Source organism: Heterocephalus glaber, unplaced genomic scaffold (genome assembly GCF_053883595.1).
Source record: "Heterocephalus glaber isolate CG9 unplaced genomic scaffold, H.glaber_assembly_v1.0 deba00001553, whole genome shotgun sequence".
Classification (NCBI taxonomy): domain Eukaryota; kingdom Metazoa; phylum Chordata; class Mammalia; order Rodentia; family Bathyergidae; genus Heterocephalus; species Heterocephalus glaber.
This window is the reverse complement of record NW_028258344.1, coordinates 4,537,049-4,553,428: the sequence shown is the minus strand read 5'-3', so window position 1 is coordinate 4,553,428 and position 16,380 is coordinate 4,537,049. Positions and strand designations below refer to the sequence as shown.

The following is a 16,380-nucleotide window of genomic DNA, read 5'->3' as shown; positions in this document are numbered from 1 at the left end:
AAATATCACTCAGCAGTATTTGATTGTCATAAATGGATGAATTTACATTTCAACCCAAAAGAATGCAAATCCATGAGGTCAGGATTTTATCTGTTTTGCAAAATCAATGTATCCTAAGTGTTTCATATAGTGCCTGTTATAACGTAGTAGATGGTCATTGGAACCCCTTGGGCTTTGGAACTCCTACCAAGACATGGACTTGTGAAGTTTGAATTTCCAGGATGTTTAAAATGTTATTTATAATTCCAAGTTTTAAGATGAGGATTTTTAAGGAAATATTGGGCAATGGTCATGTGGAGAGTATATTTTTGTAGCCTGGATCTCTTTTTGGTCCCCTGAAATCACTGTCAAGACCAGCTCTATCATCCATTTCTATAAAGACATATTGGTAGACTGCTGGGTAATAATTCCAGAATGTGTGTGTGTGTGTGTGTGTGTGTGTGTGTGTGTGTGTTCTGAGTAGATGAGATGAAGGGTTTTGGAATGAAGGTTTTTAAAATCCTCTTTTCCATTTCTCATGTGGTTCATCTTATGCTATTTCTCTTTCTTTTTCCTTAGCAATGTGGAGCTGAGCCTCCCCTAACACAATTTTATCACATTCTTAAAAAGTGGAGAGTTATAAAACTCACCTTCTGAAGCTTTGGGGAAGCATCAGGTCAGGTCTTTAGTGTATATGATGATGGGGTGTGTTTTCTCCTCATGATGCAGGCTGGAGAGTGAGTCTTAGAAGAATCTCTCACTTTTGGTTAGGGAGGTGGAGTATGCAGTGAGTAGACTCTCTGTCTCCTTCCCAGTTTTTCCTAAGCCCAAGTTTGGACAGCCAAGGGAACAGAGAGAGCGATGAGGTTATCTGGAAACTGTGGCATCTGCTTGAAATAGAACATCTTATACATTCCTAAATCCACATTGTGGCTGTTTATGGAAGAGGAAGATGGTGTGAGCCTGTGCCACAATTCTGAGTATCTGTAAACCTTGCTGATCTGTGTATTTAGATTTTTTTTATTGTCTGGAAAATAAGATGACATGTTGTTCTTACAGGAGAAATTGCGGTTTAGAAATCTGGGCACAGAGAATTCACTGTATTGAAGCTCATGGTTACAGATAATGAAATTTGGGCTTCTCTGTCCCTGTCTCCCTCCTGGAACATGGGTCGAAACACTCCAGTTCCAGGCTTTGCTAACTGGGTAACTGGGGCAGGTCACACTCAGCCCCTCTTAGTCCACCATGCTCCTTTGTTCATGATGATGATAACAGCGACCCTACAGATATCTGGTGTGACCTAAACCAGTCCAAGAATGAAGATGAGCACAGAAATCCTGTGAGACAGTCTTAATCTTATCGTCATGCCTCTCACCTCCCTTCTCCTTTAGTATGAGATTTATCCATTTGAAAAATTAAAATCACTTGTTCTTATAGATGCTCTTTTTTGTTTGAGCTGCTAGAAAGCTAAGAACAAACTTTTTAAGTCACTTTTATCAAGTACTTCATGATTTTCATTTTGTATGATAGCCTCATTTCACCATCTGTTTTTTGCCACTTTCTTTATTTCCCTTTGTTCTTGTTACTTTACACATTCAGACTATATTAAATGTATGTTGATGTAAGCAGACTTAATTTCTGTTTGGAATAAATTATTATATTGGTATATTACTGGTATTAGGCTGGTATTAGACTGGTACATTACTATATTATATTGGTATTATTATACCAAACAAATAAATATGACTACACCAATTTGCATTCTTTCCTATTGAGTTGGAGGGTGAAGAATAAAATCCTCAGAAGGTCTGAGTTGTGTTACTTCTTCAGTGCAACTGAAGTGTGAATAAGTATCTGTTTCAAATATTCCACTTCTAGGGTAGTGGTAGTGGTAAGGTTTGTTAGCTTTTTGGGTGAAAATAACCCAAAATTCTTAGCTGATACTGTTTAGAACTGGGAGCTGCTGGAGGAAAAATACCCACAGTTAAACAACTTTTATTTGTGCTGAAATTGGCTGCTTGCTTTATTTCGAGTTATATATACTATCGGGGAATGTTTAGCTGAAGAAAGTTCGTTAATACTTTAAGACAGAGTCTTGTGTAAATGTATTTTTCATCATCTTTTAGGCATTCTTACTTGGAACAGAGTTCTGGATTATATCATAAATAAGGAGAAGAGACAGGCCCCCATAGGTTCTGATGTAAATATTTTGAGTTTTGTTAGTATTTTATCACAACTTTGTTTGCTTTGTATGTGATGCTAAATGATCATTTGTCTTTTAAGTGTTATTTAATTGCTGATTGACTTAATACTAATTCTCTTCTTGAGTGCTTTTATCTTACACTTATTCTCTAAATTAAAGTCTGCTTGTACTGATGGATACATATTAAAACTGTGCCTTATAGTTGTGATATATTTCTCATTTTGTTTATATAATCTGTAGAGCTCATAGAAACTTTTTGGCCAAACAATCAAACAAATATAACAAAAAAGAAACTCTTTAGTGTTTATATTGGTATGCTGATAAATATATGATATAATTCAATACAATTTATTTTGTTTTTCAGTTCTTTCGGGAGGACCATTGCCTCAAGGACATGAATTTGAACTGTATGAAGTTAGATTTCACTGGGGGAGAGAAAACCAGCGTGGTTCTGAGCACACGGTTAATTTCAAAGCTTTTCCCATGGAGGTAAGAATAATGATCATTTCATAAAAAAATCTTGTTCTGTGAAGTGTTCAGTGATTTACTGAAAATGGTAGAGTTTAAAAGCAGGTGCATAGCTTTTCAGTGTTATCAATTTACACTAAGATGAAAAGGTGCTTAATAAAATGTATAGTTGGCACAGCAAAGTATACTTCCCACTTACTTTATTGGGCTTGGGGTGTATAGGTAAGCAATTGGCCATAGAATTCATCTGTTCTCTTAAATCCCATCCTAGTATTAATGTTGTGAGCATGTGCTGTTTATGCAAGTTTAGTGATTGCTTTTGTAGATACTAAGTAGGTGATGAGCTGGAAGCAAATAGCTATTGAAGAAAGCTCAGCAGTAATTAGACATCTAGTTTAGCTCATTTAAAATTGGTAGATTGGCCGGGGATTTAGGTCAGTGGTTTCGCTGCCTGCTGCGGAAGCGCAAGGACCAGAGTTTGATCCCCGGTATCAAAAAGAAAAAAATTGGTAGATAGGTTTTATTCACTCCAAGCTATTGGGGAGAAGAGGATTTATAGATAGTGTTTTTTTTTTGTCTGAAATACTCCCTTTGCTACTTACCTTCTTAGTTAACTCTTCTTTCTTCAATATACAGTTGAAAACTCATATCTTCTATGGGATTTTTCTTGAGTTCCTTCCCTAGGCAGAATTTATTTCTTCTCTGTCCTCCTGGTGTACTTGATAGGTTGCTGCCATGCTGATACTATGAACTGGCACATATCATGCCCTTTGTCTTGCTGACTGTGGACTCTGAAGGACAGTTCCTTTCTCATATCCTGCTGACTCCCATCATCTAACCCACTGCTAGGCACATCACAGACAGTCTATGTCGATGAGGTTGAGGGGATGTCTGTGTTGTTCCAGGCCTCGTTTATAGTACTTTCCATAAAGAACCTCAGTTCTCCGCAGGAAATGGCCCTTCAGTGCCATGTAAGATGTCTTAGTCACTTTCCTTAGCCACTTTCCTGTCCTTTTCTTCTCCTTTATCCTCTGGGTGCTCTAATCCATTTCTGAGGCCTTAATTCTTCATTATATCAGCTTAAGATTTGTCTCCGTCTAGATTCATATAGACAACAATGAATAGATTGTCTAACTTTTGTGTTTGGTAAACATCATAGATTAAACACAATTCAACCCTTAATAAAAGTGTATTTTGGAGATTGCTGGAATGTCAATTTTATTTCTCCATTATTTACAATTGCATGCATGCTTAATATTAAATATGGACTTGCTCATGGCTAGATACCATGTCTAACATTACCACATTGGTAACTGGAAATCACTACTTTATATTTTTATAAAAATGATCTATGGCATGTATTTTAAATATTAAGTTAGGGTGTTTTTCAGGATTACTTCAAGAAGGTCAGGATATTTATTCCATTATGTGGTACCTATATATAATGGAATACTACTCTGCTATAAAGAATGACAAATTTTAGACTTTTGTGGGAAAATGGATGCATCTGGAAAATATAATATTGAGTTAAATAAACCAGACACTTAAGCTTAAATACCATATACCATTTCTCACATGGGTAAGGCAAAATACAAACAAAGAGAATAATGTATATATTTATATATATTGTGGTACCAGGGATCGAACTTGGGACCTTGCGCTTGCCAGCCAGGCGGCAGAACCACTGAGCTAAATCCCCGGCCAAACAAAGACCATAATAAGGATGGATAGAAAGGGACCAAGAAGCTGGATTTCTTGCAATAGGGAAGTGGTCCAAGGGAAAAAGAGTGAGGGGTGAGGAGGAGGGGAAAGGGAAATAAGTAGAATAAAGATAGGTCAGATATAGGGACTTAATAGCCACAATTAAGGTAAACATCATATGCCATAATTTGAGCTATTATTACTAATAACAGTAAGAATGAAAATGGAATAGGGGAATTGGAGGAGGAGAGAAGGAGGAGAGGGGAGGAGAAGGGGATTAAAAATGAAATAAGCTGTGGTGTATACGTGTAACCATTCCTCAAGATGATTGTGAGCTGCAAACATATTCTACTAAAATACAAAATTAAAATAAAATTTAAAAAGAGAAAAAGAAAAAAAAGGCTTTAAACTGGGTGTAGTGGTACATGCCTATAATCTTAGGTCTCAGGAGGCTGAGGCAGGGGGATTGAAAGGTCGAGTTCCACCTGAGCAACGTCGACACTATTTCAGAATTTAAAACCATAAAAAGGGTAGAGATGCAGCACAGCGGTAGAGTATCCTGTGTTTGATCCCCAGTACCAGAAAAGGTCCTTAAAATTGAAATGTGAAATATTTTAAAGAAAGAAGGACAAAAACCAGAGTGTGACCTGTTGAAGAGCATTATGAGGTGTGAGGACTGTAAGAGAAGGCATCTTCTTAAAGACCTTAATAAGGGGTGTCTTCATGCGTCCTCTTTCAGAGAGCTCTTTTCTCATTGCCAAAAGACATTGATTTCCATGACCTTAAAACAATTCTGGCTACTGCACTGGGGCCATCCAACTGGAGAAAAAAAAATATACACCAAAACACATGCAAGAGGAAAGACAGCACAAATCAGAACAGTTTGAAACTAGTGAACCTACTGGGTCATGGGGGGCAGGGGACTGGTAGAACAAGCCCTGCCCTCTTCTTTGGGTTTGAAAGGGTATTTCATTGTTTCCTTCCAATCAGTCCTCAGAGGCAGACTCTAGTAACCATATATTTTAGAGAGGTGGGCATTATTGGGTAGGCAAGAACTTCGGGGTGGGAATTCAGTGCCTTTGTTCATGACACAGAGTTTACAGCCTTGAGAAGTTTAGTTAGATTAGGGGACTCGGTGATCTGTACTCTTTGTATGTAGTTAGAATTTCAGGACGAAATGTTCAGACTGGTCTGGCTACTTGGTGGTGTTTTAACGGCTCTGGTCCATTAAGCACAGGTAATAGATTGTTTTGAGTGAAGATTAAATTCTGGATGTGAGGCTTTGTTTCTGCAGAAATACTTATATTTAGGCAATGGAATTAATGACTCTAATTTTTCTAAAGTAGATAATGTTTAGTATTTATATACTTTGTTATCCCAGATTATCTTTGATGCAATGCTAGAGAAAATACTCGTATCAGTCATCTGATGTTTACTTGCGACTCTGTCCCCTTGCATGCACAAATGCTCTGGGTCTATAGAATCAGAGGGAGATGGCTGCAAAGCAGGTTAAAAAAGAGAGGCTGTGAACACCAAGCTGGATTTTGAGATGGCTTTTGGGCTGTGGTTACACAGAAGAGAAAGAGACTTTATGGGGAAGAACGTTCCAGGAGCAGTGCTAATATGGCAACTGGAGTTGCTTAGGTAACGCACTTGTGGTCCCTGGGTCCTGAATAGCCAGCAAGGAACACCTTACACAAAAAGGTGGCCAACAGGACAGTGGAGAGTGAGGGACCAAGTATCCTCCTGAACACTTTTACAGGTTTTTAAATACACTGTCCATATTTTATTTACATTTTAAGACTAACTTTAATTTCAAAGTCACATATCCATGTTCCTATTTCCTTTTTATTTATTTCATTTAAAAATAAATGATTGGTTTGTTAAACAAATACCAAAAACAACTATTTTATCTTGCCTGTTAACTGTAACACTCAGGATGATTTTTCACAGAAATCTATCCACCTGTCTTTCCTTGACTTTTAAAAATTATTACTACAGTATAATAACAATCTTGAATATATTTTTATACCACTAGGAGTCAACACCAGTGCTGCTTCAAAAGCTAACACAATTTGTAACTTCTGACAATTTCATCTGTAGCTCTTTCACTGAGCAGGATGGATAAAGCATGCCTTTTCTGGTTTTTCTTTTGGGTTTTTAAAGTTTTCGGATACATACATGATTCCCCAGCCATCATACATTTCTCACCAGGTTTTCATCCTGTAAACCTGAATTCTGTTACGAATACCCCACGTTTATATCTAAATGACAACAAGAGAGAAATAATTATTGTGCTGTGTTTCCCTGTCTGTCATCCAATAGTAGGATGTACACGTATTAAATATATTTTTACAAACGTCTGGGTTGTGGTAACCAGCTGGAATTATATTATTTAATTAACAAGTGTATTGCGGTAATCAAGACATTAGCATGAGTAGGAGGTTGTCCATTAAAGGTAAGTTTGAGATCAACTAAAGTCAGTTTTGTATATTTGTTCTTTTGGTAGCTGTGGAAGCTTTTTCTTTTCTTTGAACATCATTAGATATAGCTTGTGTAGTCTAACTTTGATTTTGTACCAGATTGGCCATTTTACTAACACTGGTCTGCTCTGTGCATCCACCATGTTACCGGAAGAACTTATTCCATTCACATCAACTTTTTATTATACATCTGGAGCTTTTGAATATTTAGGTTCAAGGTTCCCATCCTACTTTGATGCTATTTCTGTAATTTTTCTGTAGACACTAACATCTCTTTGCTGTTTTAAAGAAACCTAATTCTGTGGTTGGTGTAATTTGTGATAAATTATGATCAATCTTTACACATGAAGAACAGCTTGCATAATTCTTGCAGGGAGTGTTTCTTAGGCATTTAGCTTTTATACTGGAGCACAACAATAAAAAAATGGTGTGAGTAGGATTCCAACAGCAAGGCCCAGTTTAAATTTTTCTCAATAATTCTCTCTCTCTCTCTCTCTCTCTCTCTCTCTCTGCTGTCCTCATCATTTGATAAAGAGAGGATCTTGAATAACCAAATGTAGGAAGTATATGGTCTCAGAATAAACCATAGACCCATAAATTGAATAGGTTAAGCTTCCTAAATAGTCCTAATATTATTTCTGCTTTTCTCATTTCATCACTGGTACATGACGGTTTGTCAGGGATGAGTAATTATTCTGCCCACAGACTAGCAGAAATAACGTGTGGGGAGTGATTCTTTTGCTCCCTGGGTCTAAGTTTGTGACTTAAAAGTGAATTGCCCCACAAGAGGTCCAGCTTTGTTGTAGGGAAAACCCTAATCTTTACTTACATTGTACTTAAAGAGCTGCTGTTGCTCTGTGTACTTTGGAAGGGTTCAGTGATAATGAGCCACATACCAGCTGTTTATGGGAAGCTGAGTACATTAGGTAAAAAGAAAAAAATGTTCATTGTGCAGAGCAGGATCCTTTCATTGTGAAAAGTCCAAACCTTTGTTTCAAAATAGACCAACAAAACTATTATGAAGACCATATCACATTATATAGTAGTAATCCTGTATTTTACATTTGCTCCCTTCCTCCTTACCACGCTCACCAAAAGTGTACCGGGATTCCAGAAATTCTATATTTTTTCTTTTCTCAACTAGAAATGTCTACCATAAAGGGTTTTCTTGGTAAAAATGACCAGATCTTTAGGGCTACTGGCTCCCAGGTCATTTGGATATTTACCTGAAAAAGGCACATTTATTCTTATTCATGGATTTTACTGCTCCGAGGGATCTCAAGAAGAATTTGCCTGCTTAATAGTGAAATTAGGATCTTTTCAAATTATTTTACTTCCAGAAACATCTCAAATGGAGTTTCAGGTTTGGGTATCTGTTCCAAAAGAGATAGTTGCATTGACTTTCCAAGGAAGTGTGATAGGAAGACTTTATGAGACAGAATGTGATGAGAATTAGACATGTAAAATACACAGTTTAAGCATTTTGGATTTAAAAGGAAGTTTTGAGATTACTTAGTCCAAATGCTTGTCTACTACAGGAGAAATTTGATGCTCCAAAATGTCAAGTACCATGGAACTGCTTGTAGGAAACCATATGTAGTCTGTATGAAGAAGAGTGTAGGTTGCTTAATTAAATATTTCACTTAAGGGCGAATTACCCTCTAGTCAGCTCTTTTGGCTAACAGTTTAATGGATGCAGACAACACAGTGAGCTTTATGTCCTCTCCTACACCACCAAGGGGTGGTCTGTCTGCAGGCATCCCAGATGTAGAGGCCCTGTGTGGCTTGGCCTCACATAGGAAGGTAGTGATGAGGCTGGGGTGCCAGCAAGCAGAGTGGCTTTGCGAAGGCACAGAAGTGTGGTGTCACCATGGTGGGGCTCCTGCTCCCTGAGAACTGAGGGAGACCTTCATGAGTTGCCAAAAATCTGCTAACTTTATGAAGGTGCCTGCCCAGACATGGAGAGAAAGGCTACTAGCTCAGGGTCACACCCGTCAGAAAGAGCCTGAGAACTAACTTCTGCCAAATGAGAGCTTTCTTTTCACTGTTCAAAGCAATTCTTACTAGGAAAATTAACTGTAGTTTGAGATTTTATTTGCCTGCAGCTCATACTTTGGACTGAAGTTGCTTTTGGGGGAAAGAAGAAAGGTTGCCATTCAGAGGAAGTATGGCTGATACTAAAGCACATGATTTGCGATTTAACATTCTGCTTCTTGGTACACTCTTACTCCTTTCACCAGAAAGAGGAACATCTTGCCTCTAAATCTAAAATTATGATTATTATTATTTGGTACCCTGGAAGCTCCTGCAGGGCTAAAAGATTGGGCTTGATGGATAAACAAATGAAGGGGGCTAGAAACTTGTTCTGTGGCTCCTTCGGTGCTCATAATTGCAGAGACTCCCTCTCAGATCTTGGAAAAGAAAAAAAAAACCCTCAAATTTTATGTTTCCTGAATTCTAATGAACACTTGCATTTTTACTCTGTAAAAATATAGTTCCTGCTTTGATTTGGCATGTTTATTTTTTCATTTATTAAAATGTATTTTGTGCAGAAACCAAATAGTTTACTGAATAGAAAATAAATTATGATGTTGAACAAACAGCAATGTTCTTTCAGCTGTACCACATGATGGAGCACCCACCCAGAGAAGTAAGGCCAACTTGACCTTTGCGTGTTCACTTTGCAGCTACTTTTGATTTTATATTTATAAGTATTTCTTATATCAGATCATTTCTCTCATTGTTTGGAGATACAGAAAAAGTTACTTTGGCAAATAAATTTGAATGATGTATTTTTATAACTATGATATAAAACAAATTTGTAGAAAAATTAAAAATTAGCTCCTATAAATGCATGTAATATATATGTAATTAATATATGGGTAGTTATACATTTGTTGAAGATTGAAGATATTTTAAATTGGATTCTAATGAGTCTGTGTTCTACAGTACAGTATATTGCCTCTCATTATGTCTTTAGAAAATAAATTGATTTAAGTAAATTTTATAACCAATGATCTAAGTAACATATCTGTTGTTCATCCTTTTGCCTGTTCGTCTATCTGTCCATCCATCCATCCATCCAATAGGGAGTATGTCTTGAGAACCTACCTTGACTAGGTGCTAAGAAGAGAGCAATGAGTGTAATAGACAACTTAGAGTTTTTCTGCAATGGAGGGGTCCAAAGGCAGTGTATATAGTTTGTGTACTTTTTACTTAAATTGTAACTTGATATTCCTTCTAATCTGTCTATTCAGTACACAAATTCTGGGTACTAGAAGATGTGAAGACATCTCGTGAATGCAGATACTTTACATCATTTGAGATACAAATGATTGTCAACCACACAAAATATTTATCAACTAGGATGTGAAAGGCATTGTGCTAGGTAAAATTCAGTTTTAATTTGTTGTTAACTCAATTAATTCCAGTAACTTAACACAGTTAGAACCAGTGAGGGACACAGGGTAGGAAAGTGGTTGTGATGAAGAAGAGTTAAGACAGGTGTTGGCTCTGGAAAGCTGCTAGAAAATAGGAGAATTGCTGTTAGCTCCATAAGAACAGTGTGGCAGGAAGTCAAAAACCAAAAACTTGGTTTTTAATCCAGATTCTGCAGTTGCGTGACCTGGATATTCTTGTCTGTGAAAAGGGAGAGAACTTGGCTCAACTCTTCTGCATTTTATATGATTAGGAAGAGATGGGGGAAACATCCCGGGGCTTTTTGCTTGTGATAATAAAAATTTAGTGAAAATATTGTAAAGGAGGATACAAAATCTTTTCTTTGTTTCTACAAATAAGAGATGCAGAGAGTGTGAGTGGAGAAAAAGTATGAAGTTCTTTTTTTGGTTAAAACTTCTCTTCCCTCTTTAGTTAGATATAGTCTGTTTTATAAATCGAATTAATATGAATTTCTTGGTCATTTTTTCTCCTGATGTCTTTTTTATTGTGATTATACATATTATAAATATATATGAAGTAGAATTATCAACTTATTTTGTAATAAAAATGAAGTAAATTTTGCTTAGAGAAAGTTAATTGGCTAACAGTATAATTCTTCGAAATATATCAAAGGATAAGCAATTGTTTAACTCTGTAAAATCTTAGCCAGTTTTTAGTTTTGTTTTCGGTGGTTAAGAAGAACCCCTTAAAGGGAGTTGTGGCTAAGAGGCAGAGGGCTTGTCTGGAGTGCAGAAGGCCCTGGATTCAGTTCCAAGGACTGTGGGGGAAAATTAGGGTGGGATGTTTGCAAGATAATTGTGTTTTTGTTAACGCTTTGATATGGTGGAATATATTTTTAAATTTTAGCTGTATAGAGTTCCCTACAACAAAAATTCCTTACAGAATCCTAAAAGCGACATACCATATGTTCTTGAATGAGAAGATGGACTTTTGGGGGGGACATGATTAACAAGCAGCCAGCTCCTGTGAGGTAAATTATGAGTCAAAGAAAGCTACATTTTGATTGAGGTTTCCCATGAAAATTGCCATCTGACCTCTGTATAGTTATTTAACCTCAGTTCATTAGTACATAAAGTTAGTAAAATTGCCCCTACCCTTATGAAATATAAAAATTAAATAATGTAATATTGGGAACAACATATGCTAGATTTTCCACGTAGTGGTCGAAAATGTCATTAAACAAAATCTTGTTTTCACTTGAATGCCTTCTTGTTCTTTTTTTTCTCTCTTCCCCTCCCCTCCCCTCCCCTCTCCTCTCCTCTTTGTAGTAGTGATTGAAACCAGGGCCTTTGCACTAAACTAAAAGCCCAGCTCTTATTTTAATTTTAAATTTTGATACAGGGTCTTGCTAAATTGCCCAGGCTGTCCTTCAACTTGCAATTCTCCTGCCTAACCTTCTTGAGTAGCTGGAAGTACAGGCATATGCCAGCTCACACTGCTGGAAATGTCTTCTGAAAACATTTTAAGGACATAAATGGAAATATTGATGTAAATGGTGCAACAGGGCAACAGTTTTATTTTTTTATTTAGAAGTCTCAAAAGGAATGGATAAAAAAAATCAGGATTTTAAATTGTTGAATATAAACATAAACTGTAGAAGGAAGCCATTTATTCTAAGACCTGGCAAGTGATGGGTGGACCTTTTTTTATTCATTAATTTCCTTCATTTGAGGACTTGAAGGCAAATACATTCTCTAAGCCCAGATAATGAATCATATAAACTTCTAGATAAAAGAGCTTATTCAGTGAAAGCAATTTATTGGAGCAATATGTAGAGTTACTGTATTGCCCATGAGTATTCTTTAGGAATACACATTGGTGAGTTCTCTGGAATGATCACTTGTCCCCAGCCTGAGTTCTGAACAAATTAGGAAATAAGGGATTATTGGAATCATTAGATGAAGAGCAAAAACATCATCTCTTGTGACTAGAACTTCACTGGAGACATATCTCAGTGGGAGAAAGGAGAGGCTCTGCTTGGCATTAGGCAGATGGGCACACAGTTATAGGTTATAGGCACAGAGGAGGGGGTGAAGCCCAGGCAGGGTTCTTTAGTCTGGTTCCTAAGAGCAGGTCAGATTTCATAGTTAAAAATAAAAGAGAAAGGAGAAAGGATCAGTTAAAGGAGTAGAAAGGCCAGCTTTGTTAAGGGAAAATCTCTCTTTATAGATACTGGGAATAGGGAAGAGACATTTCCTGTTAATAGAACACTATTTAAAATTCTCCACTTACCCTCTAAGCTCTCTGACACTAGACACTAGCAAGAAGACAATCACTTCTGGGAATCAGTAAAGGAACTCTTGTTTTCTTTTACTACAGATTGATTCATTTAACCAATCTGGGACCATGCACATCCCTTCTTGTACCTAAGATAGTCATGCAGTTTTCCACTTTCTAAAAAGTTTCGGGGGTAGGATGGGGTAGGATGTGCAGCAATTTTCAATCATCCCAGGGTGTAGTTTTAATTTTTTTCTTTCTTTCTAATTTGTTAAGTGGGTTTCTGGTCCAATTCACCATCTTTTCTTTTCACTGTTTAAGCCATGGATAATAACTAAGGGTGCTTAATGGATGATTCCATTTTCAACAACTGTGACCTTGGTCCAGGACTTAAGTCACTAATCCTCTTCTGAATTTGGGTTATACAGCACTGGAAATATTTTGCAATGATTTTAAAAACAAATATCAGTTATACATCTTGCTACAGAGAACAGATATTACAGATTTTTATCAGTGAACATTGTTCCTAAGGAATTTAGCAGCCCTGATGCGTTGTTTAACTGTTTACTCACCAATCTAGAGCTCCACTGTATTAAGAGGTCTTCATGGCTCCTAGTATAATAAAAGTCATAGCACTTGCAGTGAGCTGTTATTTTCTTCAGCAGAGCTCCACTGAGTCACTTCCTTTATAGCTCTTTCTGTTCCAGAAGCTGATTTCCCTATAAGCAAATGCAAAGAAAGGTGTTACTGAATTTTGGATCTATTAGGGTGGGAAGATGATGGAGTGCTATATATCATTCAATTAACAAATGTTTTAGTGTCTGTGTTTAAAGCCATACCCTATGAGAAATATGAAAATATAAGAAAATGATTGTTTTTAATGACTTTCAAGTCTGCATCAGAGAGGTAGAGGTACAGCACAAGATGTGTGTGAAAAGATCAGGACTGATGGATTAAATGACATTGTAAATTAATTCAGAACACACTTAAGAAGCACTTACTGTGTATTTTTTTTCAATGCTCAGTATTAGTTCTTTTTTTTCCCATTAAGTTTACTGGTACATTTTAGGTATAAAATACATTTACATACATCATTGGGATCTTGTACCATTATATGAGTATCTTGGTTCTTATTTTTTTCCCCTTTCCCTGCCCTCCCTTCACCCCCTCCACACTTCCCTATTTGCAAAGATTTTGTTTCCATTTTTTTCCTTTTCTCATATTTTTTCTTTTTCCTTCTTTCCTTTCCCCTCCCCCTCCCACTTCCCCTATTCCTTTAGACCTTTACTTCCTATTACACAATATCAATTATACATTTTTAAAATTACAATATGAAGATCTAGAAGACATTACCACAGATTTTACAGAATTTAAAAGGATATAGAAAGAATATTTCAAAAATCTGTTTTGAAATAAATTTGACAACTTCTAAGAAGTACCTTGGAGGACAAATTAATAAAACTAACTCTGGAGGAAATATAAAATTTGAATAGCACCTATTAAAGAGAGTATATTCCTAGCTTGAAAACCTACCTATATGACAACAGCAGGCTCATATACATTTTAACTGATAAATTATATCAAACTATTAAAGCAGAAAAAAGAAGGAACACTTCTCCCCTCGTTTTAGGAAATCAACATTGTGCTAATCCTAAAACTGGATAAAGATAATAGAATAAGAGTATGAACATAGATAGAAATTAGTTTAACCTAAATATGAAAGCCTAAAAGTATAAAACTTTAAGAAGAAATTATAAGGGAAAATGTTTATGAATTTAGAGTAGGCAAGAACTTCCTAGTGTACAAAAAACATGATATATAAAAGAAAAAAATTGATAAATGAGATTCCATCAAAATTTAGAACTTTAAATGACATCATTAAAATGAAAAGTAGTCCTTAAAGACCATATTTACAATGCATATAACCTATGACCAGAATATATAAAGAACTGTTACAGCTCATTAATAGACAACCCAATTAAAAAGTAGACACAAGAAGATTATAACTAGCCAGTATAGCACAAGGAAAGTTGTGCAACACTAGAATCAGAAAAATACTAAGCAGTACAATAATAAGATTGAATTATACACTCATTAGGGAGATGAAGTTAAGAGTTTTAAAAGCCTTGTCATGACTTTTTCTTTTTGTTGAATTCTCCCCCTTTGCATTTAATTTGTCACGCCCAATGGATTCATTCTGCTGGGCTTCCTGGGGTTGTGATCCCCATTGTCTTTTCCTAGGATATTGTCTAAAATTTTTTGGAGTGCTGGTTTGGTATTCATGAAGTTCCTAAGGTGCTCTTTATCATGAAAGTATCTTATTTCTCCATCAATTTTGAAAGATAGTTTTGCAGGGTACATCAATCTGGGTTGGAGGCTGTTTTCCTTTAGGGCTTGAAATACATCACTCCAAGCTCTTCTTGCCTTGAGGGTTTGCATTGAGAAGTCTGCTGTGATTCTGATGGGCTTTCCTTTGTATGTGATTTGTTTCTTTTCTCTCACTGCTTGTAGAATTTTATTCTTCTGTTGGATTTCTGGAATCCTAACTATTATATGCCTATGTGTAGACTTTTTTTGATCAAAGCTAATTGGAGTCCTATATATGCCTCACTTATCTGTATGTCAAGTTCTTTTCCCCTCCTTGGGACGTTTTCTGCTATCACTTCTGTGAACAGTTTTTTTATGTCATCTGTAGTTTCTCCTCTTTCTTCATTGACTCTAATCAGTCTTATGTTATTCTTCTTTGCGTCATTAAGCAGCTGCTGGATTGATTTCTTGTGTTCCCTTACAATTTTAAAGCAATTTTTCTTTTCCTCCTCACTAATTGCAATCTTATCTTCTATATCTGAAATTCTGTCCTCACATTGGTTCATTCTGCTGCACAGACTTTCTATGGAGTTTTTAATCTCCTGGAAATCTGTTTGCATCTGTTTTATGGATTCCATTTGTTTCCTATGTTGGGATTCCATCATGTTTCTCAGATCCTCTATTTTTTTTTTTATCTGCGTCCTCTCTAGATTTATTCATCATGTCTTGCACTATGGGTACAATCTTTGTTGTTATCTGAAAAATTATTTCTGATTTCATTTTTTCCAGATCCTCTTTTGTTGCCAGTTCAGGGAGTCCAGGTGGTAGAGTATCAGATTGGTCCATCTCATTTCCCTTTGGGGTTGCTGTAGGTGATCTAGAAGTCTGTTTTTGAGACTTGTTTACATGTCTTCTCATTTCCATGGGTGGGGGATGCTTCTGGCACTTGTGTGGCTCACCTTTTCTGCCCTAGGACCCTGGAGTGTTGGCAGAGAAGCTTCCTCCAGGGTGCTGGGATTGTCTCATCTTCTCTGCCTTAGGAGCCTGGAATGGTGGGGGAGCTTCCTCCTGGGTGCTGGGATTGGCTCACCTTCTCTGCCCTAGGAGCCTGGAATGGCAGCAGGGGACCTTCCTCCTGGGTGCTACCTACTGTGTATTAACTACTGTACTTGATGCTGAGCATATGACAGTGAATGAGAATCTAGGACCTAAAGAAGTTCACATTCTCTGCAAGATAGCTCACCTATTTTTTTTAAATGGCTATTATGTTCATGACTGTCATCTTATGTACTCAGGAGATTGAGGCAGTAGGATGGCAAGTTCAAGGCTGGCCTGGGCAACTTAGTGAGACTGCCTCTCAAAATGAAATTGAAAAGGGCTAGGCATGAAGCTCTGTGGTAGATTGGTTGCTGAACATACCCAAAGCCTTGGATTCAATCCCCAGCAATGGGGAAAAAGGATATTTGTCTGGAAAAGATTTTAGAGATGGAATATAAAGAGGAACACAGATCATGGAATCATCAGTTTCTGCCAGGCTCCGAGAAAACTTGAAGGGAATGAATC

General features: G+C 36.8%; 1 protein-coding gene across 2 annotated transcripts in view; it reads left to right on the top strand.

The window, feature by feature from the left end:
• Ca8 (carbonic anhydrase 8 (inactive)) overlaps window positions 1–16,380 on the top strand; it is a 118,741-nt gene that overhangs the window by 18,804 nt on the left and 83,557 nt on the right. For both annotated transcript variants that reach the window (XM_004842146.3, XM_004842145.3), the window contains exon 3: window positions 2,547–2,671. In XM_004842146.3, coding sequence (XP_004842203.1) covers window positions 2,547–2,671 — 125 coding nt within the window. The remainder of the gene's footprint in view (window positions 1–2,546; window positions 2,672–16,380) is intronic.